Here is a 22571-nt window from a genome sequence, read left to right on the forward strand (position 1 = left end):
TTTTTTTAACGAGCATCATCAGCATGGAAGCATGTCCTGTGGAATGGTGGCCGAAGCATGAAGGGGCATATGAACGTTTAGCATATCTGGCATGTAAATACCTTGAGATGCCAGCTACAAAAGTGCTATGCAAATGTCTGTTCTCACTTTGTGGTGACGTAAATAAGACGAGGGCAGCATTATCTCCTGTAAATGTAAACAAACTTTTGTCTGAGCAATTGGCTGAACAAGAAGTAGGACTGAGTAGAGTTGTAGGCTCTGAAGTTTTACATCGTTTTGTTTTTGAGTGCAGTTACATAACAAAAAAAACTACATTTTAAGTTGCACTTTCACGACATAGAGATTGAAAAATACTGTTTCATTTGTTTATCATTTTACAGTGCAAATATTTGTATTCAAAAATAATATATGCTGATTTCAATTACAACACAATACAATATATATGAAAATGTAGAAAAACATGCAAAATATTTAATAAATTTCAATTGATATACTGTTTAACAGTGCGATTAAAACTGCGATTAATCTCGATTAATTATTTTGAGTTACTCGTGTGAGTTAACGGTGGTTAATTGACAGCCCTAATTAAAAATAAACTGTGCTCCAGAGCCTGATGCTTTCTACACACTCTGTAGCCCTCTGTCTCGTGCTTGTAAGGGAGACAAGGTGAGTGAGGTAATATCTTTTATTGGAACAACTTCTGTTAGTGAGAGAGACAAGCTTTTGAACCACGCAGTGCTCTTCTTCAGGTCCGACACAGCTACAACTACTCATGCTTGTAAAACAGTCAGAAAGCTGCACTGTGGAGATTCTTGTAAATATGTCTCTCACATATGTACCAAATGCTTGCACTGTCATAAGTTCAATATATATATAGGTCATTATTTTGGCCTACAGGCCTTTGACTGTGACACATACATTCATTCATGATTTGTAAAATACCCGTATGTGTTAAGCTGGTTCTGGAGTAGTTATGCAGGAAGCTGGCTGAATATTTCTGATTGAGGAGCTGCTGCTTTCTTACCCTAATATTGACCCATAAGTAGGGCTATGTGTCATACAATAGTCAAAAACATGGACTCGGGAGTGGAGGGGCAGCTGGAGCGGATGCTTGATCACAGCTGGCTGTTGAGATGGATTCTGCTGTGGGTTGGACAGCAGGACACTTAAAGCCAGTTCTATAAAGTCTTTCATTGCAAAAGTAAAATAAAAGGTTCAGGAAAGTTACTAAAGGGTTGGGATAAGAACTGTGCCATTCTGTTTGAGCCCATTAACTGTCCTGATTTCAGATGGGACTGTTATGATGACTTGGAATGTATACAGCTGCTGCTCTGATATGCCATAGGGTGAATCTGCCAGGCAGTGAGCTTCTCAAAACAATCCTCATGGGGCAAAAGCATCTCAGAGTGAAGTAGCCTTGGTTGCTGTTCTACCACAACAACAGAAGGCAGCACTGGAAAAGCCTGGACACAACAGGATGATCATGTAAATGTGTGCAATGTGTATGTGCCCAAAGTATCCATGTGTAGGTACACAAATGCCCTGGGAATACTCCTCTCAGATTGGCTCAGTGCTTGCAGTCCAGCACACTGGAAGACTTGCTGGGCAAACAGAGCAAGAGCATGAAAGCTTGTAGGAGTCTGGCCACAGTATGTTCGTGTGTCCCTGCTGGTCCTTGGCACCAGGTTCCAGAGAGAAATGCTGCTTCTCCAGTACCTGTTATGTCCAGTCACTGCCTTTTTCCTTTCTCTAGGGAGCACCCCATCTTCTTCTTGTTCGTTCAGCTTGCCATCATTTCTATCTTCAAGTCCTACCCAACCGTGGGAGATGTAGCGCTATATATGGCCTTCCTTCCGCTCTGGAGCCACCTTTATAGATGTAAGTTCTTTGTGTTTGATTCTTCCCTCCCCCAACCCCCACAGTCCCTGTGGCGCGCTCAATCCAAACTTTGGTTTGTTGACATGGCTGAGGTGAGAGGCTTAACTAAGGTCAGCTGTACACTACAGACTTATATCGGTAAACTGTGTCGCTTGGGAGTATGCAAAATCCACACTCCTGAGCAATGTAGTTATATCGACCTAACCCCCAGAGTCGACAGCGCTATGTCGGCAGGAGAGCTTCTCCCATTGACATAGCTACTGCCTCTTGCAGAGGTGAATTAACTATGCCGATGTGAGAAGCTCTCCAATCAGAGTAGGAGCATCTTCACTTAAGCACTATAGCGGTGCAACTGCACCAATGCAGTGTTTTAAGAGTAGACCTGCCCCCAAACTCTTCACTGGAGGATGAAGGTAGGAAAACCAGATGTGGCCTGGTGCTGTGCAATACAACTGCGTGCCACAGGGGGCACTGCCCCTCTTGGACTGTCCACTGTCTGGAAGGAAACAAGTCTGATAAGTACAAACCATGAAGTGTGTGGGGAGATTTTATGACTTTCGTGAACAACTTTCCCTCCCTTCTTGCCCAAGTTGTTCTGAGGATTAATTGCTTGTGTGTAAACTCTTTGAGATCCTTGCATGAAGGATACTTCATGAGTACAAAGTATTTATTATCATATCATTGATATAAAGTACAAGCACCCTTTGAATTGGGTCAGGAGTGTCTCTAATCTCAGTTTATGGTTCTGGTAATCTGAGCACCAGCCCTACAGTTAATCCAGTCACTAGAACCCTCCATTCTAACACTGTTAGTTCTGTGTTTTGTACAGTGCCTGGAACATTGGTGTCCTGGTCCTGGATGAGGGCTCCTAGGTGCTACAATAATATAATTATAATTCACAATTGTCAGTTTGTTGTGTGTGAGATCACACATTCAGAAATGTGTGCTGACTAGATCATCCCATTTAGCCAAGACTTTGCTTAGCCTCTCTTAGACCACAAAGACCCTTTCCAGCCCCTGAGCATTGGACTTGGTGTAATTGTCAGGTAGCTTGCAGCTCATTTTCACAGACTCAGATTCCATGACGTACCACCTCGGGGTGACTTTAAATGTCTCCTGAGATAATGTTGCAGCAGCTAATGAGCTTGGCAGTGTAACATTCCAGGAAGATTTGTGTGGCTTCCTGGAGTGATCGGTTTGGGGTGGCTACAGCAGTCAGTACCAGCCAACCCTGCCTGGCTGTTTTTTGGATTGTGTCAATCCATTGCTAACCCAAACATGACCTCAATTTCCTTAATAAGCAACTTCAGCCTTAAGACAAAGGAGCCTAGTTAGGCCTGGAAATGTGAAACCTGCCATCTTTGATTCCCTTTGGCTTTTGTAATCCAAAACTAGGGGGTTTGCTTCAGAAGACACACCCTGGCCTCTCTGCTCCAGTTATTTCTGTGAAGTTTTTGAAATCATTACAAGTTATATGTTTCTTGAAAATCTGAGCTAATCCTGAGCCCTCAAAAGGGAACAAGAGGAAGAATGAAGGGGATTGAATGGTTGTCACGTAGTCAGGGCTTCACTGAAGTGACCCATGGCTGGTTCTCTGTGGCAGCACTAGCTACTAGTAGGTGGGGCTTTTTACCTCCTTTGAGGACAGCTGCTTCTCCAGTCTTGGAATTACTATAGCAGAGGATAAAACAGCCTTGATAATACAGCCCAGCAACTCCATCAGTTAGACTTGATCCCTTAGGCAGCCAGGCCTGACAGACCGAGGCAGCATGTTTCCAAAACACCTTGGTTTAGCATGGGTGAGCTGGGCACTCCAGGCACACACAGCCAAGGGACCATGGCTACTCGAGAAGGACAATACTCTTTCAGTACCTCATTGGAGGTTTTTTAAGAACAGGTTAGACAAACACCAGTCAGGAATGGTCCAGTTCAGGGGTTGGCAGCCTTTGAGAAGTGGTGTGCCAAGTCTTCATTTATTCGCTGTAATTTAAGGTTTCGTGCAACAGTAATACATTTTACATTTGCAGGGGCCAGCAGATGGAACCCTAGACTGGCAGCGGGCTGAGCGGGGCCAGCAGCTGGGACCCCAGGCCTGCAGTTGGCTGAGTGGCTCAGCCTGCTGGCGGTCTTGGGTTCCGGCCCCTGCCAGCTGGGGTCCTGGCTGCTGGCCCGGGGTTCCATCCATCCAGGCTAGTAGCAGGCTGAATGGAGCCATTGGCCGGGACCCAGGCCAGCAGCAGCATGCCACAGTAAATCAGCTCGCATGCCATCTTTACCACATGTGCCATAGGTGGCCGACCTCTGGTCTAGTTATTACGTAGCCCTGCCTGAAGTGCAGGGGTATGGATTATATGGCCTGTTGAGGTCCTTTCCAGTCTTACACTTCTATGATTCTATTATCCTGCAATGTCCTATTATAGTTATGAAATAGGGAATTAATATATTAAAGGGAGAATGGTCTGCATCCTTTACGACAACATTGACAGCCAATTGGAAAGCTCCCCTGGGTTCCAGGCTAATCCAAAGTGATTTGGGTACCTTCAGTAATTGATCACTCCAGCTCTCCTGTAGGCAAGCACAGCAACCTGATTTGATGCTGAGGTGAGGTGCAATATCCCTCTCAGAGAATGAGCTTTAATGGCTCTTGAATAACCCTGAGACACTGCCCCCTGCTGCTGTTGTGAGGTCTCCTGCTTTTGCTGTCATCAGAGCTGCACTTGCTGGAAACCAGGAGCCACAAAATGAGGGATCCAATCTAAAAATTAAACAGGCAAAATTCTTTTCTTTTAAAGAAAAATCCCAGTTGTTTTATTATAGAATGCAATAGCGGGATTATTATAGCAAATATTTATCATTATGAAAGGTTGTGCTGGTGGAGAGAACCACCCTTTAGTTAGTGCCTCCAAACTGCTGGGTGGTGCTATAGACATGCTAAGTACCATCCACTAGATGATCTCCTGAGGTCCCTTCCAACCCTAATAATCTAATAATCTATGATTCACTCACTGACATGAGGTCAGCTGCTTGTTAGTATCTCAACTACACTGTTATAATATCTTTGTTTTTTCTTACAGTCCTTCGGAACATCTTTATCCTCTCCTGTGTGCTCATTGTCTGCTCCCTACTGTTCCCAGTGCTCTGGCATCTCTGGATTTACGCAGGAAGTGCCAATTCCAATTTTTATTATGCCATCACTTTGACGTTCAATGTAGGGCAGGTTAGTAAAATGAGGCAACTGGCAACACTTATGCAGCGCAGCTGGGTCCCTGGTAACATGACTGTCAAATAATATCTGGGTCTGTTACAGCAGCAGTTCTCAAGTAGGGGTCTGGGGCTCCCTGGAGGGGCCATGAGCAAGTTTCAGGGGATCCTCCACAATCAGCCGGAAAGCCGGGCCAGAATGAGACTCACTGGGGCTCGGGGCAGAAAACCGAAGCCCAAGCTGAAGGCGGGGGTGGGGGGGAAGTGAAGCCAAAGCCCAAGCAAGTCCACTCTGCAGGGTGTCCTGTGGTGTGGGGCCCCACAGGAAGTTGCTCTGCTTGCTACCCCCTAATGCCAGCCCTGGCTTTTAGTCTACTGGATATGCGTAAAAACAGTTGTTGTGGCACAGGTGGGCTGTGGAGGCTTTTGTAGCGTGTTCGGGGGGCAAGGGGGCTCAGAAAGAAAAAGATTGAGAACTCCTGTGTTACAGAATATGGTCCATGTTGTGCATCCTGCGCTGATTGTAGCAAGCGTCCTGGCTGTCTTGTCAAGCTGAGATCTGCACTGCCAAGAGCTTAGTCACGAGGTTCTAACACATTAATAAGAAGCAGAACTATTCTGTCTGATTACTTGAACCATATCTTAATGTTCTATCCAGTTTATGCTGCAAAAAATACAGCCTGTAGCTTGGAAACAAAGGAAGGATCCCAGGCATCTGGTTTGGAAGCTGGCAGATTTGTAAAACAGCAGTAAAAGCTTGTATTTAAGTTAACGTCCTACAAAGGAAAGTTAATATCCAAAAGCACCCAGATAATCTTCTTTCCTCCTCTTGAGCTCAAGTCCTGCAAGGTGCTGGTCATCTCCCTCTCCCATTGACTTCACTGAGACTGAACATGCTCAGCACCTTGTGGGATTGAGACGCTTGTCCACAATTTCTGCAACCTGCTAATTTCTTTTTCCTCTTTGTATTTGTAGTATTTACTGGCAATAGACAGATCCCCAAACTCCATCCACACTTCTCCCATTTACAGTTTGTGTGCAGAAAACTTAAAGGAGTAACTAAGCCACTCCATATTGCTAACTTTGACTGAGTCTTGCGTCAGTTTCGCATGCAGAACAATTAGACTTTGTTTGCCCTTTGAAGAAACGGAATGTTCTTTTCATGTTAAAAATTAGACCGCCTCTAACCCTTTGGCACTCTGGAGGTGTGTGCTTCACCTTGTACTAGACAAGCAAGCTTACTGAGAGGCCAGAAATGCGCCATTTGTGCAGTTAAAACACAGTAGATTTGTAAAGGGCGAAAGTTCTGAAATGTGAAAGCAAACGGTAAGAGTGGGGGAGATGGCTATAAAGATACTGATCAAAATAATCAGTGGCCCACATTGACTAATTTATTTTTCTTTCTGGTGATCTGAGGAGACATAACAAAAGGGTTGGCAGGCCTCCTTTTTATGCTGCTGCTAGTGCTTCTGTCCAAAAATAAGCCCAAACACAGGAGTGTGGCCTGAGTCAGCACCAGTGTCCGCCTGCTGCTGCTACTAGACTTGTGTAGCACTTAGTGATGCTAAGGATGGTGATTTAATCATGCTGATGTTATAATGGTACCAACTGGGACTGAAAATTAACAGTTGACTGATGATCACTGGAGGAAGTGCATTTGGCTTCTGAATGCCAGACTCCAGCTGCACACGTTAACTTGCCCACCATCCCTATTGCTGAAGTGTAGCCTACAGGCAGCAATCTTCTCACATTCTATGAGATTCTGCTTGTCTGTAACATACCACCGTGAGGGAAATTGTCCCTGTCGCTGGAAGGGACTGGTTTAGTTTGTGAAAAGACCCATATATCTGCTGGAATCAGGGAGTTGGATTGCCTCAACAATGTTCACAATACGTGACATAGCAAGTAAGAGCATTAGTGAGACATCACTTTTAATAAAAGCAAGATGTTCCCTTTGCCCTTCAGTTCGCAAACAGATGATAGAGTGGTTCTGTAGCTGTCACTAAGCTCTCAGAGCTGCCGTAGGAGTGCTGTAGGCATTCCTACTGGGTGCCTCCCTTTCCTCCCCCCACCCCCCAGACTTGGGGAGAGGGATAGCTCAGTGGTTTGAGCATTGGTCTGCTAAATCCAGGGTTGTGAGTTCAATCCTTGAGGAGACCGTTTATAGAACTGGGGTAAAAATCTGTCTGGGGATTGGTCCTGCTTTGAGTAGGGGGTTGGACTAGATGACCTCCAGAGATCCCTTCCAACCCTGATATTCTATGATTCTATGTCCAATGAATCCCTGTAGTCTCCCTATTTGTTTTGGCCTACCTTATCCCCCAATCTCCCATGTGCTAGGATGCAGGGACCCTCTGTGGTGCTGTGATTAGTGGAAGGTAGAATGTGTGGAACCCTGTATGTGAACTCCCAGAACTCTGAACCTCCATGCAGATAGCGCCACATCCGTTCCATTGCACCTTGCCCCTAAGCCAGACGTGGGCAAACTACGGCCCACAGACCACATCTGACCCACAGGACCCTCCTTCCTAGCCCCATAGCTCCTGGCCAGGGAGGCTAGCCCCTGGCCCCTCCCCTGCAGTTCCCCCTCCCCCACAGACTCAGCTCGCTCCGTTGCCAGCGCAATGCTCTGGATGGCAGGGCTGCAAGCTTCTGGGGCAGCGCAGCTGCAGAGCCCAGCCTGACCCAGTGCTCTGTGCTGCACAGTGGCGATGGCATGCCTGACTCCAGCTGAGCAGCGTGGCTGTACTGCCACCAGTGCTCCAGGAAGTTCAGTAAGGGGGCAGGAAGTGGGGAGGAGGGGGTTGGATAGAGGAAACGGGAGTTCGGAGGGGTGGATAGGAGTCGGGGCAGTCAGAGGGTGGGGAACAGGGGGGTTGAATGGGGCAGAGGTCCCGGGGAGGCAGTTGGGAATGAGGGAGGGGTTGGATGGGGCAGGAGTCCTGGGGGTGGGGGCTGGGCCACAACCCTTTCCCCTAATCAGCCCTCCATACAATTTCTGAAACCTGATTCAGCCCTCGGGCCAAAAAGTTTACCTGCCCTTGCCCTAAGCACTCATGATAGGGTAGGAGTTTCCCCAGTAGGAGGTTGTACCTTCCTGGCTCTGTTGTCTTATTTATAATGACAAAGGCATTCTTGCTTCCCTTTTCAATTCAGTCTCATTCAGTGACATTTCCATTTTTATTTTTGGTTCCAAACATTCAGTTCTTTACACTGCATTACTTATGCAGCTGGAAGGTACACACAGTCAGGCTTCCTGAGCTTTCTGCCAGTGTGAACCGTTCATCCTAGAAATCTTTAAGAAATGCCGCAATGTCTCCCTTTTTGGGAAAGGAATATGCTGACTTGTCAGTAACTGCAGGGTTTTTCTGGGGGTTAATAGTCGCATGGACTGCTCCCCTCAGGTCATTAATCTCCAGGAAGTGCCATGCAATTGCATGAGTATTGCTGTTGCAAGCTGAAAGCAGGGATCTCTTTACTGATGATGTTGGTTCAGTTGGAATGTATAGAGTATTACTAGATAATAAATGCCTTATACATTGTTAATCAATGTAATCAAGTATTACAGGTTCAAATGTAATTAAGTAAGGGGACCTTAAGTAACTTAGCTTGATTTGATTTATTAAGCAATGGTTAGTGCAAAAGAGAAGTATACATATTACCAAGTTTGTAGAACCATGCCTTGCAACCTGATGACAGCGACAAAGAGTCTTGTGGCACCTTATAGACTAACAGGCGTACTGGAGCATGAGCTTTCGTGGGTGAATACCTACTTTGTCAGATGCACTGTCTTGGTTTTGTCTATTATACCCAACTTGTTCAAATTTCATTACTGTCATTTTCTTTTTCCCTAGTCTGCAGACATTTTATTTTAGTATATTTCCTAACTTGTTACATTTTATAAATGTCCAGCTGCATGACTGAACACCTGTGGTTTGTCCTTCACATTTGGCTAACTCATAACTCTGTTATTGTGACTAATATGTTTAAAAATACTGATTAGCTCTTAGGAAATATGACACAGGTTGTCATAAGCCAGTACTTTTCCACTCTTAACATTACTACAAAGCATCATAGGACTCTTGCTTACAAATGTGCCATAAAGCCTCTGGGAGAGCCTTGCCTACAAGTCAACAACATTCACCAGTCGGGTACCTTGAATCTTCACTTGGCATTCTGTTCAGCAGAATGTGATGTGATGTGTAGCATCCCTAACCTGTTGTTAGAGAGTTGTCCACAGTCTTGGCTGCTTTTATGACTTGACATCATGAGCTGGGATTTTTTGTTGCAGATAGCATGAGAGCTACAGAGACCAGCTTCCCTGCTGTTAGTGAGCACTGCCCAATGTCACATGCTGCATATTGGCACATGGTCCCTCTCCCACACAGATCCCTGAATGTTGCAACCCTTCCCACAAGCATCACCCCTTTCTGTGACTCTTTCCCTGTAGGCAGAGTCTGGTGGGAGACTCAGCAGAAGACCCTCTGCAGTGCTCACCCTCAGTCTTGTCACTTTTCAGTAGAGCTGGGTGAAACACTTCAGACAAAACTTGTTTTTCCCCAAAGAATGCGGGTTCAGGTCAGCGTTGGCAGCTTATTTCAGCTGAAATGAAAAAAGGAAAAATTCCAGAAATGTCAGAATAAATTGTATCAGAACAAAACATTTCATTTTGGGGGGGCTAGATCCACAAGAGGAATAAGGTGCCATTCACAAAATGGAGGGGGTCAGGGGCTGCCACCACTTCTCCCCTACTTACAACCACTAGCCCCATGGTTAGGGCTCTAACTGGGGATGTGGGAGACCCACATTTGAAACCTGCTCTGGAGTTGTAGGGACTTGAACCTAGGCTTCCCCCTTCCCAGGTCAGTGCCCTAACCTCTAGGCTATAGGGTATCCTGGGGTGGATTTCTCTCCAGCTGTCCTGTTGAAGCTGTTCCACTTTGTATAAAATTCTTGAATGGCTTAAATGCCAGACAGGGGAGAGAGAATGACCTCGTATGCTGGTAGTTAAGGTACTTACCTAGAGGGAGACCCTCTTCCATCCCAGGTGAGTGCCAATCCTACTAGGCTATTGGGCATGACATCACCATCAAGCCCAAGGTGCGCCTCCAATGTCATCCCGCTCCGCAGCATCGGAATACAGGGTGCCGGATGCAATGGTCAACTGACCCACTCCCGCCAGTACAGAGGAGGCTCTCATTCAGCCAGCAGTGTCTCAAGTTCCACCTGAGACAGACGTTACTCAAGAACAGGAGCCCACACAGGACCCTCTTGTCCCTGGCCTTTCCTCTTCCTCCTCTCCAGATGAAGCGGTGGCAGGGATATCCTCCTCAGGCCCTCCTCCAATTGACCTGTGGGCACATCAGGACCTCCTGAGGCGGGTGGCCCTGAATATGAATCTTCAGATGAAGGAGGTCCCGGAGATAGAGGACCCGGTGGTGGATATCCTGTCAGCTGACACCCCCACAAGAGTGGCCTTGCCGTTTATCCGTACGATACAAGCAAACGCTGATACCATCTGGCAATCTCCAGCATCTATTACGCCCACGGCCAGGGGAGTTGAGCGGAAGTACATGGTACCATCTAAGGGGTATGAGTACCTGTATGTGCACCCTGCTCTCTGCTCCCTTGTCGTGCAATCAGTCAATGAAAGGGAACACAATGGCCAGCAAGCTCCTGCTCCAAAATCAAAGGAGGCTAGGCTCATGAACTTATTGGGCCGCAAGGTATACTCTACTGGGAGCCTCCAACTCAGGGTGGCAAACCAGCAAGTCCTGCTCAGCCGGTACAATTATAATACCTGGACGGCGGTTGAGAAATTCAAGGAGTTCATTCCCCAAGACTCCCGCCCAGAGTTTGCTGCCCTTTTGGAGGAAGGGAAGAAGGTGGCGAGAACTTCTCTCCAGGCCTCCCTGGACGCAGCTGACTCCGCAGCCAGGACCCTGGCTTCAGGTGTCGCCATGATGTGGATATCATGGCTTCAGGTCTCAGGCCTTCCACCTGAGTTACAAACCACCATACAGGACCTGCCCTTTGATGGTCAAGGCCAATTCTCCGAAAAGACTGACCCCAGGCTGCAGAGCCTTAAGGACAACAGAGTCATCATGCGCTCCATCGGGATGCACACTCTGGTGACTCAGCACAGGTCCTTCCATCCGCAACCTCACCACCCTTATTCCCCGCCTAGACTAAGACAGGACTTCAGCAGAGGGCACGGCCAAGGCAATTGTAGACGGCGGTCTGGACCCCAAGAAGGCCAGAATCAGGGTCCCGCCAAACTTTTGAAGGTGCCCCCGAGGACGGCGTACCAGTTCCTTTCCAGGATCCTTTCCCTCCTTTTTCCAACCGCCTCTCCTTTTTCCTCCCTGCATGGTCCCAGCTAACTTCAGATCGTTGGGTCCTACGCACGGTGGAACTTGGGTACCACCTCCAATTTATTTTGCCCCCCCCCACCCTTGTCCCTCTTCAGGGACCCCTCTCATGAGCAATTCCTCTTACAAGAGGTGTGCACACGCCTTGCCATGGGAGCCATAGAGGAAGTACCAGAAGATGAAAGGGGGAAGGGGTTCTACTCCCGTTATTTCCTAATCTCCAAGGCAAAAGGAGGCCTCAGACCTATCCTAGACCTGTGAGAACTCAGCAAATTCATGGTAAAGTTGAAGTTCCACATGGTATCCCTGGGGACCATCATCCCATCCTTGGATCCCGGAGACTGGTATGCCGCCCTCGACATGAAGGACACGTATTTCACATAGCCATTTATCCTCCACACAGGCAGTACCTCCGGTTTGTAGCCAACTGTCAGCATTTCCAGTTTACAGTCCTACTGTTTGGCCTCTCTGCAGCACCGAGAGTATTCACAAAGTGCATGGCTGTAGTCGCCGCCTCCCTCCACCACTGCCGGATACATGTCTTTCCGTATCTGGACGATTGGCTCATCTGAGGGACCTCCGAGACACAAGTCACCCATCATGTAGGCATCGTCAAGGACCTATTCACACGTCTAGGCCTGATGATCAATACAGAGAAATCCACTCTGGTTCCCACACAGAGGATAGACTTCGTTGGGGCCATCCTGGACTCCAGTCTCGCCAGAGCCTGCTTACCACCGACTCGGTTTCAGGCGATGGTAACAATTATCCAAAGCCTACAGAACTTCCCGACGACTTCAGCTCGCACTTGTCTCGGTCTCTTGGGTCACATGGCTGCCTGCACGTTCGTGACCAAACACGCCAGGCTACGCCTCCGTCCCCTCCAATCTTGGCTCAACTCGGTATACCACCCGGGCAGAGACGCCATAGACATGATAGTCACCATTCCCCCGAGCATCCTAGGCTCCCTCGACTGGTGGCTGACGCCTTCCCTGGTGTGTGCAAGGATGCCGTTCCATCCACCCCAGCCTTCTATGTCCCTGACGATGGACGCATCCTCTCTCAGCTGGGGTGTTCACCTCGGACATCTTCGCACTCAAGGCCTTTGGTCATCTCAGGAGCTGGCCTTGCACATCAGTGTCCGAGAGCTGAGAGCAGCCCGCCTTGCATGCCAGGCGTTTCAACAGCACTTACAAGGCCATTGTGTCTCAGTGTTCACAGACAACACAACGGCCATGTATTACATAAACAAGCAGGGAGGGACACGGTCCTTCCCCCTTTGTTAGGAGGCCATCCAACTCTGGGTCTTTTGTATAGCCCACTCGATAGACCTGGTAGCGTCCTTTTTCCCATGGGTTTGGAACACTCTGGCGGATCGACTCAGCAGATCCTTCCTGTCTCATGAGTGGTCGATTCGTCCAGACGTTATTTATCCTGTTTTCCGGAAGTGGGGATTTCCCCACATAGACCTCTTCGCTCCCCGCGAGAACAGGAAATGCCAGATGTTCTGCTCCTTCCAAGGTCTCTCCCAGGACTCGATCTTGGACGCTTTCCTGATGCCGTGGACGAGCCAACTACTTTACGCCTTCCCACCTTTCCTGCTGGTTCACAGAGTCCTGCTAAAGCTCTGCAGGGACGGAGCTCGCTTTATCATGATCGCTCCAGTGTGGCCCAGGCAGCACTGGTACACCATGTTGCTCGACCTCTTGATAGACAACCCAATTACCCTGCCTCTTCACCCAGACCTCATAACTCAGGGCCACGGCAGATTTCACCACTCAGATCTGCAGTTCCTTCACCTCACGGCGTGGCTGCTGTGTGGTTAAGCCAGTCAGAGTTACATTGCTCTGCCTCAGTACAACAAGTACTCCTGGGTAGCAGGAAACCTTCCACTCGGTCAACGTATCTGGCCGAGTGGAAGCATTTCTCCTGCTGGTGCGAAACGCTGATTGTCACTCCCATCGAGGTCTCGATCACCACCATCTTGGACTATCTCTGGTATCTCAAACAGCAAGGCCTAGCAATATCATTATTGAGGGTGCACTTGGCGGCCACCTCTACCTTCCACGAAGGGGAGAGTGGCCGCTCCGTGTTCTCGCACCCTATGGTTTCTAGGTTCCTCAAGGGCCTGGAGCGCCTATACCCCCAAGTACGACGCCCCGCCCCAACCTGGGACCTCAACCTGGTTCTAACCAGATTCATGTCTGCCCCATTTGAGCCGTTAGCAACCTGCTCGCTACTATACCTGTCCTGGAAGACGGCTTTCCTTGTAGCCATTACCTCGGCCAGACGAGTCTCCAAGCTTCGGGCTCTCACGGTGGACCCACCGTATACTGTGTTACACAAGGACAAGGTGCAGTTGCGACCACACCCGGTGTTCCTTCCTAAAGTGCTTTCGGCCTTTCATGTCAACCAGGATATCTTCCTTCCGGTCTTCTTCCCAAAACCACACTCATCACGACGGGAGCAACAATTGCACTCCCTAGACGTCCGTAGAGCGCTTGCATTTTATATCCAGTGGACAAAACCCTTTCGTAAAACGCCCCAATTCTTCGTCGTGGTGGCAGACCGAATGAAGGGCTACCTGTCTCCTCCCAGAGGATCTCATCTTGGGTGACGGCGTGCATCTGCACTTGTTATGACTTGGCTCATGTTCCCTCGAGCCACCTCACCGCTCATTCTGCCAGAGCTCAGGCTTCATCTGCCGCCTTCCTGGCTCAGCAGTACCCATCCAGCAGATATGTCGCGCAGCTACCTGGTCCTCAGTCCACACCTTTGCCTCTCATTACGCTCTGGTTCAACAGTCCAGAGACAATGCAGCCTTTGGCTCAGCAGTTTTGCATTCTGCAACATCTCACTCCAGTGCCACCGCCTAGGTAAGGCTTGGGAATCACCTAATTGGAATCAATATGAGCAAGCACTCGAAGAAGATAAGACGGTTACTCACCTTTGTAACTGTTGTTCTTCAAGATGTGTTGCTCATATCCATTCCAAACCCACCCCCCTTCCCCTCTGTCGGAGTAGCCGGCAAGAAGGAACTGTAGGGCCGTTGGATCGGCAGGGGTATATATCCAGCTCCTGTAATGTCACAGGCTGACTTCTTTGGGAGCCTTCACCAAAAGGTGCTGCTGCTAGCGCTTTGGTTACTGTCCATGAGAGCAACATGTCACCGAGGGCCATAAAGGAAAGGAATGAAAATAGGGATTCGCAAAGGGTTGTTTCTTGTGCCCTTGTTTTTTGGCATGTGTGATGTCGTCATTCACAGTGGCAGGGAAGCCAGGGCATCAGCAGCTTGACTTGGCCAGAGCTGGTTATGTGAAGTGACTGGCCTCGCATCTCAGAAGGGTGAAGGGCTGCGAGGAATGGCAAAGGAGCACAAGGTTGGGATTCAGGAAGCCCTAAGATCTAGCCTTGGCTCTGTCATGGGCGGTTTTAAGAATTTATGTGAGATCAGCACATAACAGCCCCAGTCAGGGCACTGTACAGTCACAGTGTACTGAGGAGTTATTGTAGCTAAATCGTTTCATCTCTTTGTGCCTTAGAGTCTTCATCTGTATACTGTGGATAACAGCGCTCACCCACCTCCCTTGAGAATGGTGAGGGCTGATATTCCGACAGTGCCTTGCCCATGGATAGGGCCATGGGTCTATTACTGAGCGACTGGTCTTGGATTATTTTTATTATTATTTTGTGAACTTCAGTCTCCTCTTGGCCTGCCTTTTCCAGGGAGACTCCCTCACCACTACTTGGGGTTGAGGGCTGCAGGGAGCTGGCCCACCCTGGGACTCTACCTGTCCTTCTGTCAAGGTAGCAATGTTGTTGTTTTAACCATTACTCACATGCCAGTCAATACCAGATTGGAGCTATTGTTGCATGCAAAAAACTGTATTAATGCAACACTGGGATTTAACTTTGATTTCTGTGCCTTTATAATCTGTTCCCTGCAGCAGTCGTAACTCAGACCCCTTCTGTGCATTAAAAAGTTTCCATTAAAATCAGCACTTCCCAAGAGATACCATACCATGCTGTCTAAGGTACCATGCTTACCTCCTGTTCTAAGTATACTGCTGTGTGGTAACTGATTATTGACTTTCTAATGATGGTCACTGTATAAAATTTGTATTCTACATAGTACTGACTCCAGGGATTTTAATACAGTTGTGCTGTTACTGTTCCTATGGGAAGCATCACTGCATGTTCCATGAGGGGGTGAAATCTGAAAGGAGGCAGATGAGAAGTGCCTCTGAGAAAGGGGACTGTGCGATTAGAGTAAAAGATTACCCACCCTGTGGCCATGTGTTCCCCCCCACACACATCTGAGCTTTGCAGTGCCAGTCCCTCCTTGGCTCTGGCAGCCTTTTTGCTGTGCTGTCACACATGGGAGACTCAGCCCCAGAACAATCTGACCTTGAAATTAATGTGTGATCAGAGCACCCACTCATTTGTGTATTTATTTCAGAAGACAGCCTGGTTGGTGCACATTAAGATGCACTATCACTAATAATAGTACCTAGCTCTGATATAGCGCTTTTCGTCAGTAGATCTCAAAGCAATTTACAAATGAGGTCAGCTTCGTTATCCCTGTTTTACAGATGGGGAAACCGAGTCACAGAGCAGTGAAATGACTTGCCCAAGGTCACCCAACTGCCCTTTGCCAGAGGCAGGAATAGATCCTAGGCCTCCTGAGTGCCAATCCAAAGTCCTGGCCACTAGGCAACACTGCCTCTTTCACCAACAATTCTGCCAGCAAAACTACACATACAACCTGTGGTGTAAATCACAACACAATTGTCCCCATTCTGTTTCTCAGTGTAGACTGGCCATTACAGTCAGTCTGCCCTGTCATTAATAGCAAGTGGATTCTTCAGGCAGAGAGATGCACTCCCACGTGGAGTCTCATGTTACACTTCCAAAGATAACTGAGAGGTAGAAATGCCATCCAGGGGCTCTCAGCTCTCTAGCACAGAGATGCTTTCTCAATGCACACATGATGCTGTTCTCAGAGTTTGGCTGCAGCAGAGCTGTGTGTTCACAGGAGTACGCATGCTTTTAACTGTTGGAAGATGTGAAGATTTCAGTCACGGGCCAAAACAAGTCTTGCAGCAAATGGGTGCAGTTGTGAGTGATTTATGGATTAACCTGGTTGTTCAGGTCAAGGCAGATTTATAGACAATATTTTACATTTCTGTGGGGCCTCTATATGAGACTGTTGAAGTGTTTTCCAGATGTTAATGAGATGAGCCTCACAATCTCATGGCTGAGGTAATTAACCTCATGTGGAGAATCTGGGGAACCCAGGGGCTGTGACTGGCCTAGGTTCTGAGTTCTAGTCCTGGCACTGCCACTGGCTTGATGTGGGGTCTGGAGAAAGTCACTTAACTTCCCAGGTTCCCCAGCTGTGAATTGGGACTGTTCTGAGGCTTCATTAATGTCTGCACAGCACCCTGCAAAAGAACAGTATCATATAAGTGGTAGGCGTTCCTGTCATCACTAAAATTACCCTGTGGGGAAAACCTGAGGTGACTTATTGGCAGCTCTGGAGAGAGTGGGACCAGTTGTCATGTGCATCTCTAGTATATTGCAGTGTCTGACAGGTCATCCTTGTGGCCAGTACAACTGCAAACCCTTCCTAAGTCACTTTTCTTCCTTCCGCTGCCGAGGTATTTCTTAGCGAGATGCTAGGAGAGGGAAATGGCGTTAATAGAAACTCATGGCTTCCCTGATCAGGGGATTTAACCAATTGAAAATCGTCTGCTCTCAAGGCTTAAACAAGTGGAGTTTGAGAGAAACTCCACCCCCCACACCCCCACCCCAGCAGATGTTGCAGAGCGAAGGGTATTATTTTGGATTTTACACTTTTTCTTCTGAAGTATCTAGCGTTGGCTATTATTAGAGGTGGGATACCACGTCAGACCGAGCATTAGCTTCTTCCAATGCAGCAAGTCTGGGCTGTTGGGATTCCCTCCAAGACCTTTTGTAGCTTATTCAGATACTTTGTACAGTTCTGGGAGAAAACTTCATCCAGTTCTCTGGGGTCCAAAAAACTCAGTTTGATTCCAGATTTCATCACTCAGGTGTCTTTATTTGGCGTATAGCAAAGCTATTCTGAGTTGATCAAACTCAAGTGTAGTGAGTACATAAGAACGGCCATACTGTATCAGACTAATTGTCCATCTAGCCCAGATTCCTGTCTTCTGACAGTGGCCAATGCCAGGTGCCCCAGAGAGAGTGAACAAAACAGGTAATCATCAAGCAATCCATCCTCTGTCTCCCATTCCCAGCTTCTGGCAACGGGCTAGGGACACCATCCCTGCCCATCCCGGCTAATAGCCATTGATGGACGTATCCATCAATGGGTATAGGGTGTACCCCACATCCAAAGTTACACAGAAATCCTTTCCCTTCATATACATTTACACATCTCATTGAATTTACAATATATTACATCACACAGTTTTGGACTGGTGTGGTTACTTTGCAGGAACCAGTCCCTGTGCAGCATGCTCTGTCTATGCATGTCCACATTCAACCTACTCCTTACCTCATCTTTACATTCCTAACTGATCTTGTCCATTGTTGATAAATGGTTCCCTGGGTGGTGTTCTTATCTGAGCTGGCTCAGACATAGTGTGTGTTTCAACTTAATGATCTGTTTACCTCCCTAATTGTGTGCTCCAAGAAATGAGGCCTCCTTCCAGGAGTTAATTACTCATGTCAGGCCAGGCTTCAGCTACATTGGGCTCCTAAAAGTTCCATATAGCTGGAGATGTTTGCAGTGACAATGGGTGGGAATTATTTCCCCATCTGTGCTAGAGAAAATAAATATTCCAGAAAGAAACCCCCTGGAAGGAGTGTGTGTATTTACTACACAGAAGGTCCAGGCTTGCATCTTGGCATGTCCACACATAGTGGAAGATTAGTGGAAGCTTTGTGCTGGTGCAGCTAATGAGTAGATTGCCTTCCTGGACTGTGTTGCAACTATGGGGGATCACCTGTTGTCAGCATCCTTCATGCAAGGTAACACTGATTTCCCCTGGAACCAGAGAACACTAACTACAGGTGTCTTTGCCACTGCCTTGCATGGGACTTAGAACCTCTTCCGCTTGAGGTTATTGATACCTCCTGTGTTGCTGTGCCGCTCGTGAGAGCAGCATGTCCAAACAAGACGTGCCATAGCCTCTGCTTGAAGGAATCAGCCTTGACTGGGAACAGCATCATCCTTTTCACAGCAAGCAGTTGTGTTGTCACAGGGTTTTAGAGATGAGCTCCGTAAGCTGCAGATTTCTTCAGTAATAAAGAGTCAGGGTGGGGAAGGGGATGCAGAAAATGTAGGATCTGGAAGCATAATTGTTTTCCAGATCAAAAGTTTTTACAGCCTTCCATGGAAGTGCTGACTCATCTTTGTGAAGTGACACTGTGGGAGAGAGCGAGAGATCTGAGCCTTCTTTCACACCCCACTTCAGGCACTGCCTCCCAGCTCCTTCTCTCCCAGCCTTGCCTCAGCTCTCTGCTGCCTTGTGCTTTCCCCTTCTGTCTCTGCCAGCCCCACTGACCACCCAAACTTCCACAATCCCCTGCCCTTCCCACTCCATCAGACCTGCCCCGCCCTCCCATCTGCAGCCACATTACCTGCTCCACACCAAGCTGCCTCCTGCTGACAGTGCAGCTCCCTTCCTGCCTCTCCCACCCGGCCCATCACCCCATTCCCTTGGTCCAGTCAGCACCCAGAAGGGCTGTCAGGTAAGATTCCATCTTGAATGAATTCACTGAGTAACATCATGAATGCTCAGGAAGTGCTTTGCAGCTATGTCTCGCTGTTGTTTGGTTGTTATAGTGATTGCTATAAAGGCCTCCGGCTCCAGAATGGGTCAGGGTCACTGGTGAACGTGACTGCTTTGTTCCCAGGCGGATGGGATCCAAGTGCTGATGGGCAGATATGGGGACAATGGTATCAGTAGATGAATGGCAAGTAGGTAAATAACAAATAGTGTTTTAAGAATGATCAAACTTTGGCACTCACTGAAAGCCAGTCCCTATTGTGGGAGCTGCCCAGATTGGCAGTTACAGAAAACAAGCCCTTCCTAAATATTGGAGTTTAGGCCTTCCTTCCAGAACTGTTCATTGAGTTAGCTCTTGAGTTTTCACAAACACTTGTACAGGACCCAGCACAATGGAATCTCACTGCAAAATAGAGATTCATTTGGGAGGAAGGGTAGCCTAGTGGTTAGTGCTCAGGACTCCTGTGGTCTCTTTCCCACTCTGCCACTGACTTGCTGTAATAACCTGGGCAAGTCACTTAGGCCCAGATTTTGAAAGGTGTATGGACATTGCTCCACTCAGCATGCAACACCTAAATACCTTTCAAAAGCTGAGCCTTAGTCTTCCTGCAATTTACCCATCAGTACAATGTGTATTGGTAGCACTGAAGTCCCAAAAGCCTCTATCTCGTTTCCTTTTGTGTTAGACCCTGAGTGTTTGTGGCTTTTCTTCTAGTCCTTCCTAGGCTCTTGTCCTTTCTGAATAAAACGGTCACTCAGAAGTGCTCAGACTTTAAACTAAAGACCCTTAGAAGTGATCAGCATGGAGTTCTGAGATGGGAGAGGTTGGATTGGGTTGTGTTACTGCTCTCCTGAATGAGAGACGAGGCTGGGAGTGATATGGGAAAAAGAGCTTTGCAGCTGTGGTCTGTACAGCTAGCTAGTCTTTGGTCTGAAGTGTCACTTACACCCTGTACGTTTCACTTCTGCAGATCCTGCTCATCTCTGATTATTTCTATGCCTTCCTCCGGCGAGAGTACTACCTCACTCACGGACTCTACTTGAGAAGGAAAGACGGAACGGAGGCCATGCTGGTTCTGAAATAATCACCCTGCCTTGCATGACTTGGGGAATGGACTTCTATCTGAAACACGCAAAGCTTGGGGTGGGTGGGGAGGGTTCCCTGAGAATGGTCTGACTCGTGGGATGTTACCTACTGTGGAGGAAGAAAGGGCTGAGGTTTGGATAGGAGTACCCTCATTGGCAGTGGCGTTGAAGTCAAAGCCAAGATCATAAGAACTGGCCAAAAACTGCTGCTGCTAGGGCCACGTGGCCTCTGTCGAAGCACCTCCCTTCTTCCTTCAGCTGTGCTTTCTGCTATGACACCAACCATCAGTTCCGGCTAGTCCAGCAGGGATCAGAGCAGGTAGCTGGGCTGACGTTGGGGCTGCATCTCAGGCCCAGAGAGTTAAGGTCATAAACCCTTTAATTTATTATCATCACGTGTGGGGAAAACCACTGGAGATGTGTTTCTCTCTTTCTGGAACTGACTGGAAATCTCTTCATAGACTGCTTTGGTTCCTCCTCCTCCATTGCTTTCCTCAGTGATGCTCCTGCTTGGCATGCAGCAAGCTCTGGGGATTTAGCTGTGACTGACTCAGACACTTGTTTCTTCATTCTGTTGTTGCATCTGGAAATCAGAGAGTTTCTTGCACAGTGGACAGCTCCTGTAATGAATAGATGATCCAGGGGACAACCCATTGGCTTTCCATAGCAGAGGGAAAGCGATAGCATGAACGGTCTGGGAAGGATGTACAGGAAAATCACCAAACTGAAATACAAACCACCAGGAAGAGTGGGAGGGGAAAGGAGTGCAGGGACAGAGAGGGTTGGGGATAGTCTGGGGGTTTCCCTTTAAGGGAGAAGAGAGACTGTCCCTTTGGAAGCTAGACAGCAGCATTGTGAGGTTTATGGGGAAGGGACAAAATAATAGAAATAACATAGCATCACTTATTGAATCCATGCGGCGCATGGCTGCATGTGGAATACAGAGTGTCAGCCCAGTGCTTCAGTTTCCTAGGAAGGTCCCTCCCATTCAGCCTACCCCCTCTTTTATTATTTGGGGCTTGTTTTTAGCTCCTGGAGCTGCCCCACTCTGGGATTTTGGGAGACAGGCCAGGAGGGAGAATTCTTCTCTAGAAATACAGATCCAAACTGGAAGGAGCCTCTTAGTACTTTGGGCTGCAGCCACTTAGCAAGGAGAGACATTTACCCTTGCACCTAGAACAGCATTAAAATGGGGCTACGCTCAGAAAAGTGACTATGCAAAAATGGCATCTTACTCCCCAGCTCTGGTCCCTGTGTGCCAGAGCCACACACTTTAGGGACCAAGATAAGTGTTGCTGCTGCTTTTAACTCTTCAGACCTGACACAGCTCCGAGAAACCAAGCAGGATCCTAGCCAGTGTCCTTGGCACTGATGCCGGCAACACAAACCAGAGAGAACCCAGGTCAACTCTCAGATCCCAAGGGGGTGAAGGGCTGCTAATTCAAAACCCCCTTTCGTCATTTTACTTTTAAACCAAGCACATTCAGCAGAGAATGATTGAGACACGGTCATGCCCACCCCTGCACAAGCCACTTTTACAGAGTCACTCCGCTGGATATGGTGCCCTTTCTCCTACATTTTCTGTCTGGTTGAGCAGTTGTTCAAATGGCTTTTTGTAAGAAAATGATAAACTCTTGCCTTATTGCACTACTATTGGCGCTTGGGAGGATGGGTTTGGGCTGAGTCCAACCTGCTGTACACAACACCCAGCTGCTCCCATGTGGGAATTCCCTGGAAGAGAGATGCTCCTGGTCCTGGCTGCAGCAGGGCACTCAGGACCAGCTCTCTCCTCGATGGTCAGGTGTTTGGGGCACATCACAAAGTGAATAATAATCATGCAAGTTTTAAATGCTTCCCGAGTGTTCTGTGCAGCAGTGATACTGGGGGGCCAAGGGGCTCCTTACCCTCTGCCCCAGCCCATTGTTTTGGGCTTGTGCTTGGAGGAAAACTCCAGGGTCCGGGGTCATTTCCTGTTTAAATAAATCCAGGATTCTTTTTGTTCCAAGGCCTGAACTGCCTTAAATTGTGGTTAATGTAAATCTGGGTAAGGAGCCCAGAGTCTGCTCTATCTGTCAGGAAGGGAGCAGGACCATCGGTTTGGTACTGTGCGCTTCCAGGAGTAGGGCAAGCGGGTGGCTTTGGGCTAGATTCTCAGCCCATATAACCAAGTGCAAGCCAATGGTGCCAGCACAGCTGCTTAGGCCAACAGAATTTGCACCCGTGAAAGTTGTCTGAAACTTGGCCTTCAAAGTCATCA

General features: G+C 48.1%; 1 protein-coding gene across 1 annotated transcript in view; it reads left to right on the top strand.

Moving 5' to 3' along the window:
- PIGU (phosphatidylinositol glycan anchor biosynthesis class U) overlaps positions 1–22319 on the top strand; it is a 55268-nt gene extending 32949 nt beyond the window's left edge. Inside the window, exons 10-12 of the mRNA XM_030533323.1 lie at positions 1754–1878; positions 4953–5095; positions 20200–22319. Coding sequence (XP_030389183.1) covers positions 1754–1878; positions 4953–5095; positions 20200–20313 — 382 coding nt within the window. The 3' untranslated portion in view covers positions 20314–22319. The remainder of the gene's footprint in view (positions 1–1753; positions 1879–4952; positions 5096–20199) is intronic.
- The last annotated feature ends 252 nt before the right edge of the window (positions 22320–22571 follow it).

Source organism: Gopherus evgoodei, chromosome 14 (genome assembly GCF_007399415.2).
Source record: "Gopherus evgoodei ecotype Sinaloan lineage chromosome 14, rGopEvg1_v1.p, whole genome shotgun sequence".
Classification (NCBI taxonomy): domain Eukaryota; kingdom Metazoa; phylum Chordata; order Testudines; family Testudinidae; genus Gopherus; species Gopherus evgoodei.